General features: G+C 40.4%; 1 protein-coding gene across 1 annotated transcript; it reads right to left on the bottom strand.

Moving 5' to 3' along the window:
* Positions 1 to 1204: 1204 nt before the first annotated feature.
* On the bottom strand, positions 1205 to 26591 carry LOC117827130 (telomerase protein component 1-like). The gene is made up of 56 exons (XM_034703623.1): positions 26481 to 26591; positions 25306 to 25739; positions 24991 to 25194; positions 24660 to 24809; positions 23978 to 24142; positions 23407 to 23544; positions 23243 to 23314; positions 22776 to 22900; positions 22120 to 22277; positions 21817 to 21926; positions 21519 to 21597; positions 20703 to 20895; positions 19820 to 20255; positions 19582 to 19734; positions 19017 to 19082; positions 18536 to 18657; positions 18338 to 18403; positions 17780 to 17923; positions 17393 to 17684; positions 16959 to 17080; positions 16747 to 16860; positions 16279 to 16396; positions 15515 to 15703; positions 14772 to 14959; positions 14543 to 14684; positions 14173 to 14352; positions 13965 to 14057; positions 13568 to 13703; positions 13279 to 13438; positions 12406 to 12539; positions 12227 to 12315; positions 11824 to 11938; positions 11658 to 11684; positions 11364 to 11574; positions 11118 to 11238; positions 10829 to 10953; positions 10643 to 10742; positions 10403 to 10558; positions 9169 to 9381; positions 8934 to 8990; positions 8665 to 8800; positions 8334 to 8585; positions 7820 to 7971; positions 7571 to 7678; positions 7376 to 7480; positions 7029 to 7158; positions 6807 to 6892; positions 6427 to 6553; positions 5565 to 5695; positions 4362 to 4483; positions 4026 to 4169; positions 2866 to 2965; positions 2625 to 2736; positions 2424 to 2506; positions 2100 to 2204; positions 1205 to 1940 (listed from the first exon to the last, which is right to left on the bottom strand). Exons 2-56 carry the CDS (start codon positions 25735 to 25737, stop codon positions 1821 to 1823), a joined length of 7908 nt encoding a protein of 2635 aa, XP_034559514.1. The 5' UTR covers positions 25738 to 25739; positions 26481 to 26591; the 3' UTR covers positions 1205 to 1820.

Here is a 26591-nt window from a genome sequence, read left to right as displayed (position 1 = left end):
AAGAGAGGAGCCGGAGGATCTGAGGCCTTCCTGGTTTATACACTAAAAGCATCTCTGGTCTAATGTGAGGCCATGCAGCACTTTAAAAACTAATAAAATACTTTTAATTAAAATCAAAACAAAAAGAAACAGGCAGCCAATGTAAAGATTTTAAAATAGGCGTAATGTATGCTCTCCTTCTGGTCTTTTGATATCATTGCTCCAAACTGCACAAATGTACGGCCATGTTAGTAGTTCTAATGTGATACTTGTCATGATACCCGAACACTTCATTTCAAACATTTATAAAATGTCAGTGGCTTCATTTCAATCAGAAAATATTACATTTTTGAAAAACTGAACAGAGAAATGAATAAGTCTTTTATTACTTTGTCAAAAAATGTTGTTAGATGAGCATTTTATTCACATAAACACTTTTTATTCTATCAGTAATATAATAATTTGACTAAATCTTAGGTTCCCCTGCTGACTCATGGAAATAAATAATGTGTTGATTCTAGATTTCTGAAAAAAATACTCACGTTCCAACATTTCCATCAAAGTGCTGGGCCACTGTTTTATTTACATATACATTGCTTTAAAACATTATCAGCATCACATAAACTGTAACATTTATGTAGGTGCGTTTGGTTTTATGGTCCTGCAATTGAAGCTCATTGTCAACAATACAGAAGCAATTTAGTGCTAGTGCTAGATAACAGTTGTAAAAGTGCTATCAGTAACTGATAAGCTTTGTTTGCATGTCTGGCACTGGTGTCCCTCGGCTTAAAAGGGTCTCTCAAAGAGATTCCTTGGGATGTGTTAAAAAGCTATTTAAGCTAACTCTCAGTTAGTGGTTAAATCTGCCTTTAAATACAAAATGACTCAAATACAATAAAATAATTTAATTTACAAATATAAAAGACATGCTATTAATGGTCAAAAATTATATATTATAATTTTTAAATGTGAGAATATGTGAGTGAATTCTTTGTAAATGTTTTGGATATAACCATCTTGTATGCATTCAGTAATTAAAAATATTTGTACAAAATATAACAATATATATATTTTTTACCCTTATCATACCTTTAATATTACTATTCTCATTTTATCACAAGTAAATATATATTTATTGTAAAAATGCTGTAGGTGTGAAACTATAGGTACGCAAATATACATTTCGGAAAACTTCAACATGAGACATTAAAAAAAGACAACAAAATGTTTGAATATAATTTTAATTCAAAAGAAAGTAACCTTTAAGGCTATTGCACCAGTTCATACACTTTAAGTGTTTCATTTTCCTGATTGCTTTCTAAAACAAATTTCAAATTAATAAACCATAAGTAAAAAATGTAACAGAGATAAAACTTGTATAATTTTTAAAGCATAATTTTACCATTTAATTCAAAGGCCATTCATGATGAGATGTATAAAAATGATAAGACTTATAAAGCTTGCTATTTTTTTTATACTTGCTTGAGACATTTGCAAGTTTTTAACCATCATTTTGGTTAAAATGACCACTTCATTAATACATCTCATACTAAATTAAAACAGATTTTTTTAAGCTTCTGATATTTTAAAACTTGCCTAGGACACTTGGAAGTCCTACTGTCTAAATCAAAGGCACGGGTAAATATGGCTTAACAGATAGCAGCTATCATACTCCTGCATATAGTGTGTAAATTCTTTCCTTCCTTTTAGATATTCATCGCATAATCACCATCAATAAAGCAAAGAGAAAGCAAAACATTCCAGCCGATCTTTGGTTAGTATAGCAAACTATGTTAAGTGGTTTCCCTAAATCATGAATGTAGTGTTTAGTATTTTAAGGATTATTCTTTCCAGGAGAGAAAGTACAGCTTTCCCTGTCCATCACCACAGACTAGCTCTGTGGGTTTTTTAGGGTTCACCTCCAAAAGCAGAACAGGAGCTCCACACACAAACATCCCAACCTGCAGGAAGAGGAAGAGAAAGAAGAGAAGGGTAACATAATTTGGATTTATGTGCTAAACTTCGGATTATGATGGATGTTATTATCTTGGACAAAGTCTGCTTAGTAGTTATATTTCCAAAACTTTCCAAGCAGTTCAAGTTTAAAGTCTCTAATGTACCTGTTTCTTGGTGTTTCTGTCCCACAGCTTCACAGTCCTGTCATAGGAAGCAGAGATGATTGTGCTGTCAGTGAATCTCAGCACGGTGATCCGGTCACTGTGGGCCTGAAGATTTAAGATCAATATCAAATACAATGTCATACCCACACTGTTGCTCATTATTGTCAGGTGCTCTTTTTGTTACTTCCGTAACATTTTTACACATGACCTTTTCAGTAGAAAGTAGTGCAGAAACAAAACAACAATTCAGGGGACTACATTATATCACTGTTGATCAAAAATGCTGTGTTTTTGAGTTTCAATCATGCTTTTCTGAGCTCTTACAGGTTTTCTGTTGCGCCATGTAGAGGGTTCTTGAGTTTCCATAAACCACATGTTGCCCTTTGCGTCCCCACACACAATGGACTCTGAAGGAAAATGAAAAACACAGCATTGCTTCAGAAGAAGTAGTAGTTCCTGTAGTTAATATTGCGGCTGGAATAAAAGAAGTAACAAGTAAACAATATAACTAATAAATCTTGGTACCTTCGTTTATAGTAACAGCTGTGATCAGGCTCCCATCTGTCTCATCCATATCAGTGATAATTTCCGATGAGCCGAAACTTGAATCAAAGCTTTGTTTGGGGCCCATCAAAAACTTGGGAGAAAGAGTTTGGAGGCATCAGTCGACATGAGTGTAAACAAAGCTAGTGGTTAACTACTTACTATACTGAAAAATTATGAATATTATACTGTTTCATTTTGAGATTAGTCGGTGAGAACTTACAAGGAAGCCAATTGAGACTCGTCCATCTGTTTCGCCCACCAGCCACATGCTCTTATCGTCGTTTTGGATTAAATGCATTACTCTGACTGATTGACACCAGCTGAGAATAAAACACAGCAAAAAAGGAAAAAGGCAGCATAGAATACTGACCAAAAAGCCATCAACTATATTTAAAACTGTTTCCAAAACTTTGTGTTCACCTCGACCATAAATGGGTTTGCCTTAAAGGTGACATATTACGCTCTTTTTCATCAAAATATATTGGTCTAAGAGGTCCCCAAAACATGTCTTTAAAGTTTATTGTCCAAAAAAACACTTTGAAATCAGATTTTGGTCTGCCTGTAAACCCCTCTTTTTCAGCCCTGCTCAGAACAGGCTGTTTTCTGTGTCTGTGCCTTTAAATGAGAATGAGCTCTCTGACCACGCCCCCTCAGGAAGTGGATGTGGCCTCGGCTCTCCAGCAGTTGATCTAATGTTTACATGTTGGCTGAAGTAACACGGCTGCTCACAGACCCGCGTTACTTCAACCCTCTGAATTTGATCCAGAATCTGATCCTAACGGAGAGGCGCCTGCAGCAGGACCTTTCTGAAGGATTGGTCACAGATTTAGTGTTTCTTCTTGTTTTATTTGTCAGTATGTCGACGTGTGTCTTGGTACACAGCTACGAACATGTAGCTATGTGGCTATGTTTATTAATGCTGCAAAGATCGTCTTTTCCCATTCATGTCTATGTGGTTTCCAGTGTTTCTGCAGCCAGCCTCAAGCGGATTCTCGATGTATTGCAGTTTATAACACTTCCACATGGACTTCATCGTTTGAGACCGGAGGTTGCTGCTTGGTTTCAGCACACATTTACAGAAAGGTGGAGAAATCAGAACAGGGGCAGAATAGATTTTTTTCATTTTCGGGGGCTTTGTAGACATGCCAGGGAAACATATTTCAGGTAGAGCACCATTAAAAGTCGATTTTGCATTATATGTCACCTTTAACTAACATTCCTGTCTGAATCCAATAAGGAAAGTAAAAGCTTAACGAACACAAAGAAAAGTAGAACAAGTTTTTCTCTGTAAGAATAAAAATGTTAAAAGCAGCCATAGTTCTTTTGAATGATTGAAAGATTTTTGAAGCTAACTGTGAAAACCTCTGGGACATCTTTTACCATGAGACTGAGTGGTTCCACTTGTCGTCTTCATTGATCATGACGTCGAATATGTCTCCATCGTGACACACAGCAATCAGGGCCGTGCAGTACAAGAGGTGGATCACTTGTTTTTCCACTTTGTACGTGTTTACCTTCACCAGGCTGAGAGAGTCAAAGATAGAGGACAGAGCAGTGCGTTATTTCATGTTTCTGTTACAGCAGTAATCTCAAATCCTCTGTTTATCATCATTTCAGCACACATGGACTCTACACAGCTCAACACCACAACGATGGCCTGCAACAATATCAGGAGTATGTCTCATATGGCAGCTTGGTACTGTGATTGTTTTTCACCTGGCTGTGCTGTGTTGTTGATTCCACACCAGCTTCCACACGTCAACAGCATTTTTCATGTAGCCGACACCGTACTGGTCATCAGGCATGGAGCAGATGGCTGTGACGGTGCTGGCTGAAGTCTGACACAAACACACACAGAGGCACAGACATCCTTATAATAACTCCAAAAATCGCACACACAGTTTTCATCCCTTTTCCTCTGCATGTTCTCACCAAGCATGCCGGATATGGCCCTGGTGGTGAGGCTTTCAGCAGTGTGACTGCCCCCTGGTGGCTGGCTGCAGTATAGGTCAAAAAATCTGTCTCCCCCATTCATTTGAATGGGGGAGCAGTCAAACTTTAAAAAATAAATACACGTCGTACGAATGTTTCTCACATCTGTATGCTGTGGTTATATGTAGTTAGTATTTGACTGTTTTGTGTCCAAGGCCTCTTTTTTCTGAAAAGTTTCCTTTTCGTTAGTTATTAGAGTTTAAAAAACGGGGTTTTACTTCCGGGTTTCCTTTGATTCACAGCCGCTGTAGAACGAAACTTCAAAGGACACACAGCGTCTTGTGATGTCACGCTGTAGGGCGGAGCTTATAACAAAGGCCTCACAGGCTCTGGCTGCACAATGGCTGCGCCCAGGAGAGGGATTTTTTGGCTTCAGAACTGTACAACGGGAAGAGGCGGAGCAACGCTGTCCATTTTTATTTACAGTCTATGGTTCTCACCATAGACTGTAAAAAATATGGACGTAGTATCCGTGACGTCACCCATCTGTTCCTGAGAGCTGTTTTGAAGCAAATCGACGGCGGCAGCCATATTGGAAATGCGGAACTCAACCAGGCAGAGTGTGACGTAGTGTGAGCCTCTTAGCCAATGGCTGTGTGTTCCCGACCGGGAGTCACGTCAGTCATGTCCTTATTTGGGCAAAACTCCTAATCCTAATATCTTCTGAACCGTCACGTTAGAAAAAAATTCACTCCCCGTACAGTGTGTGCCATTAGAGAGATTAGCTTCATAGGGCCAAGCCGTTTTTTGAACCAGGCTGTAAACATGTTTATTAATGCTGCAAAGATCGTCTTTTTCCCATTCATATCTATGTAGTTTCCGGTGTTTCTGCAGCCAGCCTCAAGCGGATTCTCGATGTATTGCAGTTTATAGCACTTCCGCATTGGCTTCATCGTTTGAGACCGGAGTTTGCCGCTTGGTTCTCACCTGCTTGTGGCCAATCACGGTGTTGTTCTGCCATATTTCCAGATATCCAGATTCATAACCAACAAGAAGCAGATCATCACTCTTCGAGAAGCACAGAGCTGTGACTGGACCTCTTAGGCTGGTGGGACCCTCTGAAAAGACACAACACAGAGGGGAAGTGGGTCAAAAAACAAAGGAAAGATCACATATTGCTTCTTAACACAGCACAATAAAAACTAGACTGACATCAGCCCATACACTAAGACAAGTAACCAAGTACTATCTCCTTCACTGAGCAGCATCAGGTGAGGACTGTGACTGTGAAGCGAGAAATAGCATTAAATCAACAACTACTGCAAAACTTGTTTACAAAAAATAACACAGTATTTACTTCACAGTTATTGTTGATTTTGTAGCAGTAGACTAGTAGGGTTTATCTCTTGGCAGAACTTGTCCTGTGCATGTTTTAAAAAAATAATCCTGCAGTCTTTTAAAAATCAAATGTATCACACATTGTGGTTCCTTGAAACAGACTGTTTGCTGTGAGTTTTGCTGTGAGTCAGTTGACTCATCTGACACATAGCTGGCAACGGATTATAAGGCATTAAAAATGACAATTCAGATGTAGTCAATCTTGTTGTTGATGGTCTTGTTTGGTTTGCAGATCACATGTAGGTATTTAAATGTTAATGCCAATGAATGCTGCTACCAGGTCAGTGTCAGGTGAAGGGATTTATAGTACTCAAACAGCTGACACTGCTTATACGACATTTTTCACATAAGAGATTCACAGTGTGATACATTTAAATGTAAAATAGAACAGGTGGAGAACACAAGTAAGGTCACTGCATGTTTTCTATAAAAGCAGAGTATAAAGTTGTACCTTTTGTCAACGTCCAGCATCGCAGTGAGCAGTCTTCAGAAATAGTGAGGAATTCTGCGAGTCCCTCTTTGAGAACAACTCCGTGTATGGAGCCGCTGTGACCCGTGAAGGTGTTGAAGTGCTCCACCTGTATTTAAAGATACAGAACGTGAAAGAGGAGGACAAAAACAGATATTTTAATTATAAACTCTTATGATGGTTGAAAGCTCAAGAAACAGTTTTTGCTCTTAAACTCTAGAGTAGAACTAAAGATGAGATTAAATAAATAGTCATCCTCAGACTATTTCCTTTTGGCCTCATGACAAAGATATTTAGTTTACTGCCATTGAGGAGAAAACACTCTTTGAAACATCTTTATTATTTGGATTTAATGGACAGACCTGCAGTGGTTTCCAGAGCTGCACTGAGCCATCATCAGACGTAGTGAGGACAGTCATTTCCTCCGGGTTGACTTCTTTGTCTTTGTCTTGAAAAAATAAATTAAAAGCAGGAAATGAAAAATAGCTTGTCACACCAGGATGTGGATATTTGTGACATTGTTCAAATCAAAACAGAATACAAACTGAGAGACAGATCCAGAAAGTGCAACAAGACAAGTGTACCTGTGTTTGGTAGAACAGAGCAGTGGTGAATACGATGTTTGTGTGCAGCGATGTGGCTGATTTCTGAGTTTGTCTCCCAGTTCCAAACATGAAGTGATCCTTCTGCACAGCCAGCCATCACAAACTGTCCCTGCAGACAGAGAGACAAAAATCAAGTCACACAAGGCTGAGGATTGTTCCTACGTGAAGACCTCAAGAGAGGAAATAAGAACCCACTCAGACTCAAACTACAGACCTCATTTACTCCAACAATACATCAATTAAAACAAAGCACAAAGGTCTCTCAGGAAAGAAGGGAACAACACATAGTGTTAAGTCTGTGACTGAAAGATGCATCATTTTCTTACCAGACAACAGACTGATGAGAGAGAACTGGTCCAGGAGATTTCTTTGAGACATTTGGCTGCCTGCAGATCCCAGAAACAAAGCCTGCCATCGTTTGATGAGCTTACCTGGAACAGAGAAGAGAGACTGATAAAGACAGGTCTAAAGAAACACAGTAGCACTATCATTATAACAGTACATTAGTATGAAGGATTTACCACACAGTCTGGAGTCCACACACAGCCGGTGATCCAGTCTCTGTGAGAGTGAGGGAGCGACTTGGAGAGAACAGCAGGAGTCACACTCACATCCCAAACCATCAGAGCCTGGAAAACATACACACACACGCACACGCACACGCACACACACACACACACACACACACACCTATAAGTAATACCTTACCTGATATAATTCGAAAACAAATGTAAATTTAACATTAAAGAATAGTTTGCAAAAAATGGTACCTGATCTTTTCCCCCTGACAGCAGCTGTCCACCATCAGGACTGAAAGACAGACAGGTGACTCCTCCTGTGTGGCCTTTTAGCAGTGCATGAGGCTCCATGTGGGGGTCCTTAGCCAGATCGCTTAGCAGCCATAGAACAACAGTGCAGTCATCTGATTCAGAGAGAAATACAGAGACAAAAATGCTAAACGCTAAATGAACTGTACTTATAGACTGTTATTTTACTCTTTCTAACCACTCACAGCACTTCAACACAATACTTTCGTAGCAGATGATGTTTTAAAGTGCTGAACAGTACTAACATTCATAAGTGTTAACACACTATCATCTTTGCTATTAGGAGCAATTCATGGTTCATTGTCTTGTCCACAGACGCTCTGACATGTGGACTGAGGTAGGATCGACCGCCAACCTTCCAGCCAAGAGAAGCCCGACCCTACCACTGAGCCAAAGCCACCAAAAGAAACATTTTCTGTAGAGCACTGAATCATGCGTTTACTTCACTGTCACTCACCTGAAGCTGTAGCCAGGTATGTTGAGTTTTGTTCCATTGCTAGGATGGGCCGTCGTTGGTGACCAAACCCTCCACACATGTCCAGACCTCCCTGCAGCCCCTCCTCTCCTTCTTTCTTCTTCCAGACCCTCAGACGAATGTCACTGCCTGCAGACACCAGCAGCTCAGGCTCCGTCTGCTCTGCCTTCAGATAGACCCACCGCAGGCACGGCACGGTCACATCGAGATGCCCTGAGTCCCAGATCTTCTCTCCTACAAATTCAATATTAACAGTTAGGGTCTGTTGGGTTACGAAATCTACTATTTTTCACTCATAGCAAATCAAACACACCTGACTCCAGACTGAAGAGTCTGATACCGTCACCGTGATATCCCACAGCAGCATAGTCTCCATTAACAGCCACACACAGAGCAGCCGGTGCAGAGGTCACAGGTTTCTTTTTCTTACGAGGAGGCTCCTGCTCGCCCTAGAACACAAAACAAATAGAGAAATGTGAGGAGTATGTCTTTGAAATTTCTTACATTATCACCAAACAGCAGCTGCCATTAAAAGCTCAAACTCTGCAGGAGCTACAGTAGCTAAAAAAACAAGGAGCTTACCAAATCACTTTTTAATGTAGCAACTGAACGTCCAAGTCCTCCTGACCAGAGATGGAGCTGAGTAACAAAAAGAAGCAAGGATTTATTGGGGTACATTGAGATTGAAGAGTTTGCTCTACTAAAGCTAAATCAGAAATATAATTATTGAGGTAAAGCAATATTTTACGCATAATCAATACATAATCTTTATCTGGATATTTATATTTCTGGGATCCAGGGTTTATTATATCCTCACCATGTGATCAGAGCCGGCACTCAGCAGCAGGCTCCCCTCCTCCAGGAAGGTGAGGGCCTCTGTGGCTCCGCAGTGAGCCTGGAAACATCCCACACAGGTGGAGGTGGACACCGACCACACCCTGACCTCTCCGGACACAGAGCCGGAGCAGAGCATGGAGGAGGAGGGGGCGAAGGAGACACTGTGAACGGAGCGCCGATGACCGGACAGGTTCTGAGGAAACACACAGAAGAACTGAATATGTTTTTATTTATTCAACAACATCAACCGTTGGACTGAGACCATAATCACATCTAATAACCTTTTTCGAACTCCAACTCTTTTCATAATGCAACTCAAGCACCTTTAGATTGGTTGAAGACTTAGGTCTTCAAGTTTAGGACTGGCTAGTATGGTCTTGATAAGCCAGCCTCAAAAACAGATGAGGAGCAAACTACAGATATTTGATTTGGTCACTTCAGACCAGCAAGGTTTATCTATTTTTTTCATTTAAAAACTCTTCTTCTTTTAACACTTGTTTTAAAATGATTACTTTTAATCTGAAATGAGAGCATTAAGAATACTGACAATAAGAGGTGGAGCTAAATCATCCACCAAGCTAAAACTATTCCTGACTGAGCAACCAATTCTTTACCTTGATGTTCCCTGGGCTTAAAAAAGTTCAGAAATGTTATTCTGAAATTGCCAAAACATTTGCTCACGCAGCCTCTCACAGACTGGCACACCTCTTCCTATTTTTATTCAAAGAGAATCAGCTTCTCTGTAGTGCTAATTTTACACCCAGTCATGTTACTAACCTGTTGTTAATAAACCTAACTGGTTTGGAGATGTTCCTCCAGGTGTTTTTTTTCATTACACACATTTTTTACACATTTTACAAAACACTATTACTCATCCTTGAGATAAATACTGAATATTTAAGAACCAAGAAAGAACTGCAATGTCACCTTCAGGTTATGGTTACCTGTGACCTCTGTCCTCACCTTGGCCTTCTCCTCTGACATCATGTAGAGCTCCTGTTCACTCATCCAGGCCTCGGCCTCAGCGGCGTCAAAGTATCCCAATCACTACAAAACTATCATTAACTACCCTTTTCGACAATGACACCAGCACTGTAACTTGTGTTTGAATGGATTTCAAAATGGTAGATGTAAACAAAAACTTATATTCATACTTTGTATACTTGCATGTGAGGAAAAACACCCACAACAACTCTCCATGTTGGACGACTCACTGTTATGATTTTATTCTGGAGCCAGTTCCAAATGATCACTTTCCCATCCCAGCATCCTGCAGCCAGCAGGTGACCCTCAGGGTCAAAGGTCACACAGTTCAAAGGGCTGGAGCTGTGAAGGGCTGCTACCTCGTTACCTTTAGCCGAGGACCAGACCTGAGGAAAGGAAAAAGTTCATAGTTACATTACATGTACAGTTCAATTATACTAACAGTTTAATGAGACTTTTATGAGACTAACTTTCAACGTGAAGTCCAGAGACACGGTTGCAAGGTTCTTCTTATCTGCAGTGATGTCACTTGCTGTTATTATGTTAGTGTGGGCATCAATGAGAGCACTCCTGCAAAGAGATGAAACATGATTCAAAGTAAGGAGACTTGTACAGGAGGATGTATTTGCGTATCTTCTGTTCAATCCTCCTCTCACCTGCAGCTGTTCTCGATGTCCCAGATTTCTATCCGTCCGTCATAGGAGGTGGTAGCAAGGCGGCCATCTTTGAGAAACACACAGCTAGAGATACCATCACAGCTGCTCAGCAGGGATTTCACTTCCTGTCCACATCCAGGAGAGAGTTTATTTCAGACAATTTTGTAGCTCCTTTCTCAGAATATGCGACAAATGAACAATAATCTCAACATAACCAGTGTGTACACAGCAATCGATTTCTGCAAGGCAGCAAAAGAAGTTAATTTCTGTGGTAGATTTATGTTAATACCTGTCCGGTCTGTGTGTTGATGAAATGCAGTGTTCCCTGTCCGGTGCCAACCACCATCAGCTCTTCATTCGAGCTCACAACCACACAGGTCGGTTCAGAGGAGAAGGTCGACACCAGCTCACTGAGATCAAACACAGAAGCCCCACTAGTCAGTCTGACAGATTAATATTCAATTAAATACTAAACACAAGGTTCAAAAGTCAACATCCCAATCCTTCACTGACACACTTCTTGTAACCTTCGTACCTGGCCTCCTGTTGAAGTTTGTTATCATTATTCAGCCACTCCACAACACGGACCACTCCTTTTCCCATTAGGCCCTGGGCCCAGGTGTGAGCAGACGTCTTCGGAGGCTCGTTAAGAGCTTGTTGAGTAAAAAGAGCCGGCCAGGAGGAGAGCAGCTGAGCGTGACGCTTCAGGAAACTACGGCAGTCTTCAAGGCGACTTTGGGAACCAGCTGGGCAAGAAAAATGGAACTTGACCATGAAGGAGGAAATGTTCATGGCAGAAACTTGTGAGTCATTTATTTTTAACACTTACCTGAGGCTGCAGAGTCATGATGGTTATCTACAGAAAAGGCAAAATCAGAAGGATACAAACATTCAGATTAATCATTTATTAAGGGAAGGATTGCAGAGGAAGCCCTTGCAACAGTTTCAAATGAGTGCACTCAAGTTCATTATGCAGTATTGTCATGCATACTCACCACACAGGCTGTAGGTCTCCAAGAGTTGGTGCAGGAGACCGTGACGCACCTGAGCGTACAGGAAATAGTAGCTGGAGAGCAGAGAATGAAGAGCCTCCGTTTGACCACTTTGAATCTGGTTCAAGACAAAGAGTTAAAATCTACAGCAAATATGAGTAACTGTGGGGTTTTTTTTGACCAGGATGATCTAGAACTAGAGTCCACTTTTCATTTAAATCTGTCACCTTACAGTTGTCTGATGTATTTCTGATCTATGTTTGAAAAGGTTGCACAAAATCAAATTTTTGTTAATATCACTGATATTAGTTTATTATTCATTAATGCCAATCACAGTACATGTAAAAAAATTACACCTGCAGTCTATATTCTTTGTGCTTTTCTTATGTGACACAAGAAGACTCACCAGGTTTGAAGGCAGGTGCATGACAGAGTTGGCCTCACAGTGCAGGAAGGTGTTTGTGCCCTGAGGGTCGGCTAGAGCCCACAGGTGAGCTGTATACAGGGAGACAGAATGGTGAAGTTAAATGTAAAGTAATCTAAACTAACCTCTGATGTTTTGAAAAAGGAGTGTGTGTAATCTACCTGAGAGCACAAGGTGAGCTCTGGTTCTGTCTTTTTCTGTTGGTAGAAGAAAGTCCTCAAAGGCCCTCCTCACCTCTGGATTGGTCAGAATCAGCAGGTCATCGGTGCCATGGCAATGAGATGAACCAATCAGACTGCAGATAAAAATCAATATCAGTTTAACATCTTTTCCTTTCTTCTTTTTTAGCTCATCAAAATGATATTTACTGATTCAATGTATTCTAAATGTATTCTGTATGTCTAAAAAGACATATGAACTAAAATAAAATGAATTCATTTTACTGAAAATTAGAGTAGAAGTGAGGGCAAAGTATGGGTGAAACTATCCGTCCATTAATTTGACATGACACCCATATTCTGGGAGACATCTAACTTTGATGTCACCCATTGTAGTTTGTAGTCTTCTATTTTGAAGCATAAAGTTTGTCAGTTCACCTTTGCGTTAGCAAATCAGAGGAAGCAGATAAAACTAGCACTGCTTTGTTTAACAAGGTTCAATTATAATTCACAGTTATTGAAATTTAAAGTGGGAGGGTAATTTTGGCGAGCAAAAACAGGCCTCAGACCTGGGGGTATTTGTACATGTAAATTTCCTAAGTGCAAATTCAAGGCAGCCATGTTGGAAACTTGTCACTGCACATCTTGATTAATTGTGTATTTTATTCTAGAAGAACTTTGATTTACACAATAGAAGACTTGAAGCTTGCAATTGAGACCACAGCCTCGTGGGAAAATGTTGACTGGGAAACTGGTTGACTTTCACCCTGCAGGCCTTGTGCATTGGCTTCAGTCTTTAATACATAGAAGCTACTTAAACTACTTTTTTACAATCTATTATTAAATCAAACCTTTGCTTCAAACTCAAATTCTTACCATCGCAAACTCAGCACTATTCCTGTAAAAGTTGCCATGGGAACGCGTCCTTTGGGCTTCCTAGACAGGTGAAGAACTTCCGCCCATGGGGCCTTCCCGTCCCGTGAGGGGAGGTCATTGCATGTGTTCATAACAGAGTACAAGTCTTTCTCCCTCAGGCCTGTCGATCAGGGGGAGAAATGTTCACAGTTAAGCTCTTTATTGCTTTATCCATATCGTTATCCATACAGTCAATCGATTAAGTTTGAAAATTATGCTAATGGTTATATAACAACTCAGCTCATCTTACCCGTGGTGCTGACAGTGAGTGCTGCCAGGGCCCAGTGGAGTCCCAGCATGCCTCTGTGCTGTGAGCAGAGTCTGTCCAGGCTGTACTGCACCAACTGACCCAGAGACTGAGGCAAGCCCTCCAGGTTCTCCTTCAACTAAGACACAAAAATGAAGTACTCTGTAAAATATGTATGTATATATGGAGTCTTATTTCAATGCTGTCTTTGATGTCATCAGTTATTCATTTGTTTTCTCTAACACAGGGTAAGAAGGTTTCATTTTAGTTCCACCAAATGCAAGACATACATGAAAGCATTGCAGAAGTTACCACAGAAAATCAAAAAGCGATACCATAGTGAAAGTGTTATTAAACCTCATAACCTTTATTTACAAAGCACTTTTCTAAACTAACAAACTTTGTCAAAGGAGGCGTAGTTCCTCAGGTCCTCACAGGCCAGGTGCAAGTACAGAGGACTCACTGCTCCCTTCTTCATTGTCAGCGTCTGGAGCTGCACAAGCAAACACAGAACAGGTTTAAGAAAAGGAAAAATCGGGAATACATTAATGCTAGCATCATCACAATGAGCAGTGTAATATCTTCAGTGCAGAACATTAAAGACAGACCTGGTTGTTGAATGCAGAGTCACTGAGTTTCTTCCCGAAGCTGTCCAGTCCCTTCTGAACGATCTCTTTTCGGTCCAGCATGGTGAGCTGACCCAGAGAGAACAGGACGATGCCTCTTTTCTTGGACAGAGTTTGTAGCAGAGCAGCTTTGGATGGGATGCTCACGACCAAACAAACACCCTGACAAGAAAAGATATCAAAGGAGAAATTCTTTAGAAAAATATGTTCAAATGAAAACCATAAGCTACACTATGAGGAAGGTCAACTTTTAGATAAAACATTTATTTTCTGTATTATTTTTGTATTTCTATTGGCTAGCACTTCTAAACAGGAGTTTTCTTCCCTGTAGTTTTCCATCCATGTAACTGACCTTTGGAAGCTGCTGTGGTATCCAATCAGAGACGAGCTGACCTCTGCCGTCCTGAATGAGATCCACTCCATCAACAAGCAGCATCAGAGGTTTTACCGTCTTCATGTCACTTACACTGGAGTTAAACTCTGACAGCAGATCTCTGTGATGAGAGATCATTAAAGGAAAGTTAATGTAGGAAACATGATGTTGAACTTTTTTTTACAAAGAACATTTTATATATAACTACCTGTAAGAGTGAGGAAGAGGTGCCTCTTCCTTAGTGTCTTTCATTTTCCTCAACCCCTGAACGAGGCATCGGAGCAGGTTCTCCACAGAACGAGCTGATTGGCTGGCAGCTGTAGAGTAGGAGATGACATCACAGGCGCGCTTTGTCCTGGACTTCACTCCTGTCCTGAGAGCCTCTGCTAAAGCCGCCTGTGTGCAGAGAGAAATATATAAAGCAATGTGTTCTTGTAATCAGTCTACACTCAGCTGCCATGTTTTTAAGCACACTTAGCTAAATCTATTACAGGCTAACACAACGGGCCTTAAGAAAGGTTGAAGTGTTCAGTTGGGCTGTGACCTTTTTAAAAGTGTGTTCATGCAGCTGAGTAAATAAATACAAATGAGGTGGACAACACAACATAATATGTCGTAATAAGTGACTTAGCTTCATTCAACAGTAACAAAAACCTTGTCTTGAATAAATTAATACTGCTATTAAGGAAGCCATGCTCAATATCTTGACCAATACAGGGGGTACAACCTTTTATGGATAAAATGTTTTCTTTACAACTTAAAGTAAAAGAGCCTTGTGCTATTTAATTGTATTCAACATTTATTCTTCAAACTCTGATTTTCTCATCAAATTTCTTGAGAAAAAAACAAAAATTCTCAGGTTCAAAAATCTCTAATGTGAAGATTAAATTTACTTAACTAAAAAAATGACTGGTGTACTAATAAGAATAAAACTCCTTTTTAAAAAAGTACCATGAAGACAGTTTTTCCCTCTCCAGCTCCTCCCTCCACCACCATTATCCCTCCTTTAGTCTGGACCTGCTCCACCATCTCTGCAGCTGCACTCAGCAGCTTCTGTCTGCCGAAGAACTGTCTCTGCAGCGCCCCCTGGTGCATCTCTTGCTCCTTCACATCAGACACAGCCTCAGCATCATCCTCCTCCTGTCACATGGAGAATAAGATGTTAACTTGTGTTCTACAGGGTGAGAGCTGTGTTGATGCATCACTCAGAACACTTCATAAATTTGAAAAGACACTAATAAAGAGTTTTAGACTCCATGTTGCAACAACAATGTGAGAACAGCTTGTATGTACATTTTGTAAGGTCAGTAGTTTCACACAATGATGTAAAGTGACCAAGAACTTTACTCTAGTGCTGTAGGTGGGTCTGATTTTGATGTACTGACTCATTGCTTCACATTGTCCATCTTAAGGTTTTAGTTATATAAACAAAATTTTAGGGACAAATTCTTCTCTTTTTACTCCCCTTCATTTCTTTCATGGTCACAGTCACCAGATTAAGAGTCTACATAGAAAACATGTGAACCTGTCACAGTAGTTTTTAAAAGATACCAAACTAAACTAGGAAATTATTCATGAATATGTTGAAATACTTTAAGTCATTATCAATAAGCACAAACAATGTGTTACCAATACTTATAAAGAACATTATCAAGTCAAAGAGTAAAGTTGTAGTGTGTTATTCCTGTGTTGACCAAACTATTTTAGTAACTCACTACCACAAACTGCTTTACGACAGCCCTCCACAGGTCGTCCAGCACGGCTTTGCCAAAGTCCTCCAGGTTTTTCAGATATGGTTTTCCATCCACAACTCCTCCCCACTCACATGGATAACTGACACAGAAGGGAACAAAAAGTCTCAGCTTAGCCTCAAGATGTGATTTAGTTGTTCAATGTTAGAATACCATATTTCTTTTTCAAACTTCAGAGACATCACTAAAAAACTCAAACAATTCAACTACGAAAATAGAAGGTTTGAATTATTTAATAAAAGCCTCCAATTCCTTCATATTCAGTGCAATTGTTGTTGTAACTGTGACACAAAAGCAAACAAAAAGCCTCAGCTTAGACATCACTACAAATCTTCAATAAACCGGATTTTGAAAAATAAAAAGAGGTCAAATGTTTTAATACAAGTTTGAAATTCCTTCATCTTCAGTGCAGTTGTTGTTGAGATGACTCACTTCTTAGTGACCTTCACTTTACTGTCGACGATCCTTCTCTTCAGAGAGTTCATTTTAGACTCCGCCTCTTTGGATTCAGGAGCAAAATGAGATCTCCACGACACGGGAACTGATCTGAAATAAAACCAAACTCTTAAAATCCAAAATACTTCACAACATCATATATAAAAATCTTAATCATTGAGTTAAGAGTGTGAGCATGGATAACATACTTGGTGATGTTTGGGTCTCTGAAGTAGCAGAACATCAGCTGGCTGGTTGTGTCGGGGTAAAGAGACTGGAACTGACGGATCTCCATCTCTGTGACAGACATGCCGCCTGGCGTCGACGCCAGCTGCTTACAAAGGAAGAGAATATTTTAATGTTTTGAAGAAGGAAAAAATTCACATCTTATTATAGAAGCTATTCTCTCTCACTGCAAATATAATATTTTTTTTCTTGACCTTTTTATTTTTTATTGTTTCTATCAATAAAATCATCTTAAAGCACCAGTAAGGAGTTTTGTAGTGTAGCATCCGAAGCTGCTAGTCCCTATAAACAGAATAAAATGTCCATGTTCCATCTATATTTCAATTGCACTGAGAAAATAGTGTATCAGCTACACTTAATAATACTGTAAACTTTATGTTATGGTTAAGAGTCTTACCCAGCTGTACTGCGGCAGGTCAGGGAGGACAGGTTTGGAAGGCACCAGGCCGTACCTCTCTCCTAGGATTCCCACCATCATCTGGCTGCGACAAACCTCCGACAGGCACAGCTCCGCAGCTCGCTCCGACTCCTCCTCCGTCACACCCCAGCGCAGCTCCACCTCCTGCAGGTAGAGGCAGTGTTGAGCAGCACGACGCCTGAGCTCGGGGAACACGCTGCGCACCAAGATGTCCCGCTCAGCGTGCATGTCTCTGAAAGTGGAGGAGACAAACACGCGGACACTTCTCCACCTGGAGACAGAGGAGTGCGACCGTGTTAAATATGATTATGAAATGATTGGAAAAGAGTGGAATCAGGAAACTATTACAAAATAAATCAAAGCTACCTTAACTTCGGGCTGGCTGGTATTGGGACGACGCTGGATGAGGTCTGGAGGCCTTTAGCTCCCTCTGGTGGAGGGATTTTGTACAGTTTGTCTAAATGCTCCACATGTTCCATCAGCCTGGACGACCCTCGCTCTGCAACAAACCTGGACAAGTTGATAAATAATGATTAATCAATCTGTGGGATAAATGTGAAGCTACAGCCAGCGGGAGTTTAGCATAGCTTTATTTAAATTCTGGAAACCTGGGAACAAAGTTAGCCTCGACTTTAGAGATCAAGTTAGGTGTGTTATGTTACCGTCAACTTGAGCCAGACCTGTTGTTTTTCATCCCTGCTAAGGTAAGGTTAAAAAAATAAACTGTGGTCTTGTCCTGCCTCATATTCAACAGACTGATAAGAGTAAAACTGATCTGTGCATCAAACTTTTGGCAAAAAACATAAAAACACATTTCACCAAATCTTTAAACTCCACAAATCATTGAATGAGTAAAGCTGTAGCATATTCCAAAGACTTCACAGGCAAAGAGTTTTGGATCAAACTGAGTGAGAAGATATTTACCTGAGCATTTGTTCACTGAAGCCTATCAGGTTCACACAGTTCCTGTCAGGATAAAACTCTTCGTCTCTGCAAGTGATCAACAAAACAAAACAAAACATTATCAATTCCAGACAAAGTTTAAACAGGAAGTGAGACACAGACTTAGTGAAAGGTTAATGTTAAAAAGATTCATCTGTGCCTATAAAATTGGAGCTTTACCGTTCTGAAAAGTAGACTTTCACAAAAAGAGCGTTGTTGTTTACGTCCTTCCTGTAGGTAGAGATGTTCCACTCCACTTCCCGATTGTGACCATAGTCGGTCACCAGAATGATGTTGTCGATCTAAGATTAAAAAAAAGCATTCAAGGTCAGGATAATATCAATCCCCCAAGATTAAATATCTCACATGATCATCAATATTCAACGTTTTATTTTTAAGAAAAGGATCTCTCATTCAGTAACATGAAAGAGCACTGGTAGATTCAGAGCGGTTATGAGGACTTACAATGTCATTCAAAAGTGCACCACCCTGCTTCAGTATTGTAACACTGGAGATAATCATCTACAGACAAGTACTTTCAGAATGTAATTCTGTCTATTCTTGAAATGTTAAACATTTGATTTCATAGGTTTTCATTCAACATTATGACATTAATCTAAAGTCACAGTTGGAAATACAATCTTACTGTAAAAACACTGACCTTGTTTTTGTTGTTGAACAGTTGAGAAGGAAAAGTTTTTCTATTAGGTGACGCCTTCTCAACGGCCTGTGAAAGAGAGGAGTACCTTCATTAGAGCTTTTATAGAGTTTGTAATAGATAATGTAGGTTATAGTGAGTCGGTTGTTATAGATTATAACTCGATAGATCGGATTCTAGGTTCCCCCACTAAAACAACCCTCTCACTATACATTATCACACTTATTAACACTGCCACAATCAATAATTTGACACAAAACACAGATTTGTTTGGGGGAGGTGAGTGAGAGGTAATCTGGTGGGGAGGTGTTTATATCACGACTACCAACAGAAGCTTTAATCTTCCACAGTCTGTGGTTAGAGCCACATCCTTAACAACAGTCTGTTAGCAGAAACAGACTGTTGCTACCTGAAGTTGCTATGTAATGACCAATCACAACCAAGTACTCTACACAGCCTGTATTCTTCACTAAAGCTCGAATGCATGCTTGTAAGAGGATTTAAAAGAGGATTCAAAATGGCTTCATGTTACATGAAACAAAAGAGGATGTCACAGAGGAGCCCAGACCTTGAACTCTTTGAGCACACTCCTGACATTATCCAGGAGGACATCAGACTTCAGCTCGACTTCTTTATTGTTAGCCGAAGAGAACAAGCAAAGGTGACTGTCCTCAGCACTGCTGCAGATCATCAGAGAGAGCAGGACGGACATCTCCGCCCCCTGAGAGAACGGGAGAACAGAGAGAGGTTAATAACAGAGTGATGAGATGATGACATGTTTGTTGTTCAGAGACACAGGCCCTCACAGATGGAGTGAAAATGTCATTGTCATCCTCTTCTTCTTCTTCCTCCTCCTCCTCCTCTTCCTCCTCTTCCTCTACTTCCTCCTCCTCCGCCATCTCCTCCTCTTCACCCACTTCCTCCTCCTCCACCACGTCCTCCCATTCCTCCTCTTCCTCAATCTCCTCCACCTCCTCTTCCTCCATCTCTTCTTCCTCCTCCTCCTTCTCCTCCTCCTCCTCCTCCTCCTCCTCCTCCTCCTCCTCTTTCTCTTTTTCAGGGTCTGGTGGGAGGCAGAAGTCTAGCTTCTCATTTATGTCAAGATCTCTTCTCATGTCTGTGTGGAGCAGGACGACGGTCCGTCCGGGGAGCGGGGGCACGTTGTACCGACAGGAGAGCTGCACAGCTGTCTCCAGAGCTTCACGGTAACGATCCAACAGTTCAACAGTGAACAGCCTCTCACTGGAGACACAGACAGTAACATCACATGACTAATTACGGTTATCTTTGACTCAATACTGATTTAAACTCACAAACTTTCATTCTGTTCTATTTCTTGTTTCTTTATTATAACAAACAAATAAAAAAACAGATGTCTCTTGCATTTGTAGCCCTGTTGCCACATTTCCCAAATACACAACACCAAAGTAAAACTCAAACTCAGAGTTAATAACAGATCTGATCTGATCAGTCATATCATTCACACTTTCTGATTAATCTATTTTAGCAATAAAAAGTCAAATTCAAAACTCTTTGACTTCTTTGAATGTTTTCACTCTTTATAAACTTGGTTATATCTGTGATGTACGCCTTTACTGCTCTATAGCAGGATCAAACTTACTTTTTCTGCATCAGCTGCAGACGACAAAATGACTGAATCGAAGCAAAATCTCAAAGGTCATCACTTACTTTGCTTTCATGAGCTGAGCCTTCTTTATTCTGTACAGTCTGTATATAAACGGCACTCCACGCGTCACCCTCAGTCTGCTCCTCCCAGCTGTCTCCCAGTCCATACGTTTGAAGCGTTTGCTCTTGGGGATCTTCTCCACGATGCTCTTCAGGATGTCTTTAACAGGGGGCATGGCCTTCTGGGAAGCCGAGGCTGGCAAAGGTTGTGAGAATTATTACTACAATAATCAGCAAATCAATCACAAGAGCTTACCAGGGAATCTGGATAAAAACTGTTAGGATTCGGAACCTTTTTTTGCTATCCAAGATGAGATTATCCATTTTTCATTTTGGTTTATACAAGAAAAGTCGACATTATCCAGAAATAGACTTTTAAAAATGACCAAACCAATTATTAGTGGTCTAAATGGGACTTCATACCTCAAACTACAATCCACAGGAAGCACCAAAACTGCACATCTCAGATATCCTCACAGCGGCTTTTGATTATACATTTAAAAATAACTTGTTTTCACAACATTCATGAATGCTTTATGTACAATCAATGTCACTGTGACGATAAAGCAATTCTTTAGCAAAATCTGAAAGAAAAGTCTTAAGTATCAACATCATTGTAAAAATCGGGTATTGTCTAATCCAGATATTTTTTTGACTAAAGTTATCTCAATCCTACTGAAAAGTTTGAAAAGACAAACACAAGAAGTTTTCAAGATATATCTGTTCTGATTGACTATATCTGATCACATCAAAAAAATTGACACAGATTTATAATAATTCTGTTGTATTTCAGTGCCTCTTTGTGAATAGTTATCTTACCCACTATATGGAGCTGCATGATGACTTTGTAGGCGGCGAGGAATCTGAATGGAAACTGTCGGCTCTGAATAACAGCTTTCTGTAAAGACATCAAAAACAAAAAGTTACAGAAATAACTTCAAACTCTGCATCATAAGAGTTTAATAAAAACAGAAACATAGTAACAACTAAAAACTAAATGAATATAAGACCTCTGATCGATATAAACTCTCAAAACACAACACGTCACCAGTTAGAACAACATCATTTACCTTTATAAAGCTGTGTTAATTTATTAAATGCTGCTGATTGATCTCACCTTATCGGTGAGTCTGCTGAGGATCTTGTTGTGGTGAGCCTCACTGATGCCTTTAGTGATCATGTTCCTCAGGTTCCTCAGCATGGCCATGAATGGAAGAGACTTGTTGTCTGCACAGAAGAGACATAATCCATCAATATGAGTGATCATGGACACGTCTCTGTTTGAGCTCTTATGTTTATATGCAGCTTATGTCTCATGTTAAGTTTGTTGTAATAGATCTGCAATGTTTAGTTGGAACTTGTAAATAGTAACGATACAATGAACTGCTTTGGCAGAAAAACCTGAGGATGCTGTACATACCGATGAGTTTCTCCCAGGTAGCAGCCTTGTTTCCCTTTACACTGATGAGCCGTTCCCACGTCTCCGGCTCTTTCAGCTTCATGCGCTGTCCGGCTCGCTCCCTGTCCCACTCGCCTTTCATCCCACTTTTAGTGAAAGACTTCACATCAGCCGGATACCTGAGAGAAACACAGGGACAAAGAGATTATAGTTCTTGTAGGAGTACATTTAGAGTTTCCTTAAAATAGAGTTTGTGTCAATTAACTGCAGAACATGATGTTTCAGGCAGCAGATACAAAAAAGTAAGTGTTTTCACTCCCTTGTGATAAAAACAGAATTATATTGACTTATTTTTATAACAACCTATTTGTTGGCTTCTATAAAGGACACTCTGTTATACTTAAAAGCACATATAAGTGTATATTGATGTAGTTATCAAGAACTTTAACTGTTCTTCGGATGTATCCATAAGTACAAGCTGGACACTGATTATGAATAGAAATATAACTGCAATTGTAATATTAAGTCTGCCCTCAATGTAGCTGCTTGTATCAGTGAGTGTGTATCAGTGTGTGTGTGTGTGTGTGTGTGTGTGTGTGTGTGTGTGTGTGTGTGTGTGTGTGTGTGTGTGTGTGTGTGTGTGTGTGTGTGTGTGTGTGTGTGTGTGTGTTGCTTACTTTCTTCCCAAGATGGCCATCACATGTTCAGCTGGTTCTTTAAGGTGAAGCTTCTTGATCATCTTCTTCATACTGAACTCACTCTGCTTTTTATCCACCACCTTTTTCGTGCCCTCTGCCTGCAGCTGTAGAAACACACACACACACACACACACGCACACGCACACGCACACGCACACACACACACACACCAGCATTACCTGTGAGTTTTACAGACGTGTGCAGATGGAATAACTGTGAAACTAGAAAGCAGAACTTTGATGAGACTTTTCTCAATTTTTTTTCACAATTGTATTAGAAAGATCTAAATCCGACCCACATGGCCATGCATACAGAGACATTTTAAACTTATGCAGCATCTAAAGTCACTTAAGAAAACACTTCATTGAACTAAGTCATCTCAAACTGTAAAACAACTAAAGACAGATTTATTGACACTCAAAGAAAAGTTTTGAGTATCTACTTACAAACTTGGACAGAATACTTTTATTTGATCGCAGCAAGCTCGCCCACTGTTTCAGCTGCTCATTGTCTGGTTTCTGTAATATTAAACACAGAATATTAATTAAAACTAAAGCATCCAGTGATGGTATAATCCTGTGAACCGGGACCATCATCAATGCTTCTATACCTTGTTTTTGGGTCTGTTGTGGCTGTGTTTACAGCGGTGTTTGCGTGTGTTGTATTTAGCCAGCTGGTACTCGTTGAACTGCTTGAATTTGTCAGCCATCGCCTTCTTCAGGCACATCGGCAGAGAGCGGCTGAAGCACTGGAGACAGACAAATACGGCGTCAAGATGGGACAGAACTAAGGTTACAAAGATGATGAATATGACTCAAATCAAATAGAAGTATAACCAGGTGAGATTTCCAAATCCAAGAAGCTGCTGCTGTTTGATAAAAGTAAACATGATACAAAACAACATAAGGATGAGGTACTGTGGTGCTGCAGAGGAGCCCTCACATGTTGTTCTTGAGATGTAAGAAATCCTGTTTGTTAAGAGGCCTCCTTTAAATACTCAATCTTGATTTTATTTATCAAAAGAAACTAAAACTGTGGTGCAATAATGATTATTCCCACTAATGGATCATATCACGGTTGTACAATTAATACAAATAACCACAACGTCCTTTTTCCGTATCATGCAGCCCGATGCAGAGTTCACTAAACAAACACTTCAATATGGAGACAACAAGACTCACTGTACTGTAGAGTCTGACGACCTCCAGCCAGTCAGAGGGCAGCTGTACGGCAGCACAGAAGTATCTGCGAACATGTGGTTTTGTGGACGGCTGATTGGCAGCCAGAGCCAATAAGAAGTTTGCTGTGATGCGGATGTTCAGCTCCTGTCGAGTGTAAACTGCAACCTGAAAGGTACGAGAAGTAACAAACAAACACATGATGGAAAATGATCATCTAACTGTTATGTGTCTTCACTGTTCTTACTAAAGAATGTAACGTTTTGTGTACTGAACTAAAATGATTTACCTGTTGCTCTGAAGAAAAGGTGCTGATAAGACCATCAGCTGTGACAGTATATAAAAATTATACATATTGTAAAGAAGGATGTATTTGATCATGTATCATGCTGTCATGAGGTCCTGCACAGCCACATAAAAAATGTGTTCATGAAATAAACTTTAACACTCCATTTTATATCAGCTGATGTGATATCTCAGTGACTGCTGTTAGCACAATGCACTGATGAGAACATGAATCTATGTACGGTTGTTTTTTTTTATTTTTTCAACATGATGACAGTGAGACAGTCATGTGAGGGTTAAATGATTTCTACTGCAGGAAAATCAAAGTTCAGGAGCTAAAATCTAGTTTAAGAAACCATTTAACATCCATCCATCCACTCACACAGGCATGCATTCACACCTTAAGAAGAAACTGTGGGTCAGAGGCAGAAATGTCCTTTGACAGGTTCATGATCCTGGTCCAAACACCCCTCTCTGAGTCCCAGTCCTCCTCGCCTGGGTTGATCGTCTTATTGATCAGGGAGCAGCACACAGCGTTCAGCAGGAAATACTGAGGAGAGAAGTTAATTAAGTGTATGTTAAAAAAATCTCAGAGGAGTTACCGTCATTTTAATCAAAACATAAGATAAACACCCAGGACATCATATAGTTTCTCTACATGTACAAAGTCCTGCCTAACTTGAAAAGATTCATTCTATGTCAAACATGTAGTCTAAAGTAGTTTCTCCTACTTTTTTATCCTTCAGCTCTTCTTCGATTAGCTCATTTCTCCTGTCAGGCTCAGCAAAGTCCTCCTGTCTGATGACCACAGAGTGATCGGGTTCTTGGTTACCCAAATCTGCTCCAAGGACAGATAAATCCATGAGTGATCCGGCGTTATCCTCCTCCTCCACATCCTCCTCTTCAGACAAACATTCATCGTCCACAGGATGCATCTGATGCAGAGAGAGTTGTATTAAAAAAGAGATGCTGTCAAATGTTTTCAAACATTTCAAACAAGAAGAGAAATGGTAACAAGTAAATATAATAAAGATCAATTGATGTACCACACTTGTTTCTTCAAAAGAGGACTCCATCACTTCAAGTGTTTCCTCTCTACCTTCATGTCCTCCATCCTTGCTACTCTTTTCTCCACCCAAAACAGGAGTGAGGACAGAAGAAGGACGGACAAAGTGACTGCTGGCTGGGGACGCTGGCCGCAGGGAGCTTTTAGGGACAGATCCATGAGAGGGTGGAGAAGAAAAAAGAAGAGGTGCCTGGTTGTGACTTGCTAGGACCTTGTTCTCAGTGCTGAGAAGAGATGAGGGGAATGAGGTGGAGAGAAGGGAGGATGAGGTGGAGGACAGGCTGGTGGGCTGCAGAGAGAGGCAAGAGGAGGTCTGAGAGAGGAGCTTGTTCTCCAGACTTGGAGGAGCATTGGAAGATGAGCTCCTCTGATTTTGGGGCACATGTGCCGGATGCGAAGTCTGCCTGCTCATCTCTGCAGAGAGAAGGAAAAACGAGAATCAGATTTAAGCTCCTCCTCTCAATCACAAACACAAAGATTCACAATCCTCTATAGCATTCAGTATACAGAGAAGTAGCTCGGCAACATTTCTTTATCCGTTCAAACAAGCTTTGTACTGCTGAGTTTAAGGACGTGTTACTACAGGCATCAATAAAACTGAATAAAGGTTTAGAAACGGTCAGCATACAACATGCTTTTCAGTTTCACTTGCAATGTGGGACTTAAAGTGACAAGATTTTATGCAAAAGTAGATAAACATTCATGTGAATTCTGCTCACACAGCAGTATCATCTGGTTAGATTGTGTTTAAAGCTTGTTGCACACTGAAAACTTAGCCCTATAGTCCTTTTATTGGCAGAAGCTGTTTAATTAAATAAGATGTAGTTTCAAATTGGCCAAGCAACATGTTTTTGGTGTCTTGCAAGCTCTTTCTTTTTGTGTGCAGCAGCATTTTACTTCCACTTGTATAAACCACATTAAACTCTTGGACTGGGTGTGGTTAACTCGTGCATTCAACTATGAAAACAAGTATGCATAATATTACCGCCATGTCCAGACACTGGATACAACTTCCACATACAGAGTGAACTCGGACAGGACTCAGCTTCTTTAAAAATGACTCTGGATGTAACATGCTGTGCGGATTTAACTTCCCCTGGAATGACTGAAGAGTTGATGTTTCGCTATGAACATGACCCGAGGAGGAAAACTCACCGCAGACCTTTATGCTCCACAGACAGCGCTGACTGTGAACAGAGCTGTCCTCTTATGTTTTCATGTTAGTGTTTGATGTAAGCTGCTGCAGCGTCGGCGTCTGTTTCTGGC

This window comes from Notolabrus celidotus, chromosome 15 (assembly GCF_009762535.1).
Source record: "Notolabrus celidotus isolate fNotCel1 chromosome 15, fNotCel1.pri, whole genome shotgun sequence".
Taxonomy (NCBI): Eukaryota; Metazoa; Chordata; class Actinopteri; order Labriformes; family Labridae; genus Notolabrus; species Notolabrus celidotus.
This window is presented reverse-complemented; position numbering and strand designations above follow the sequence as displayed.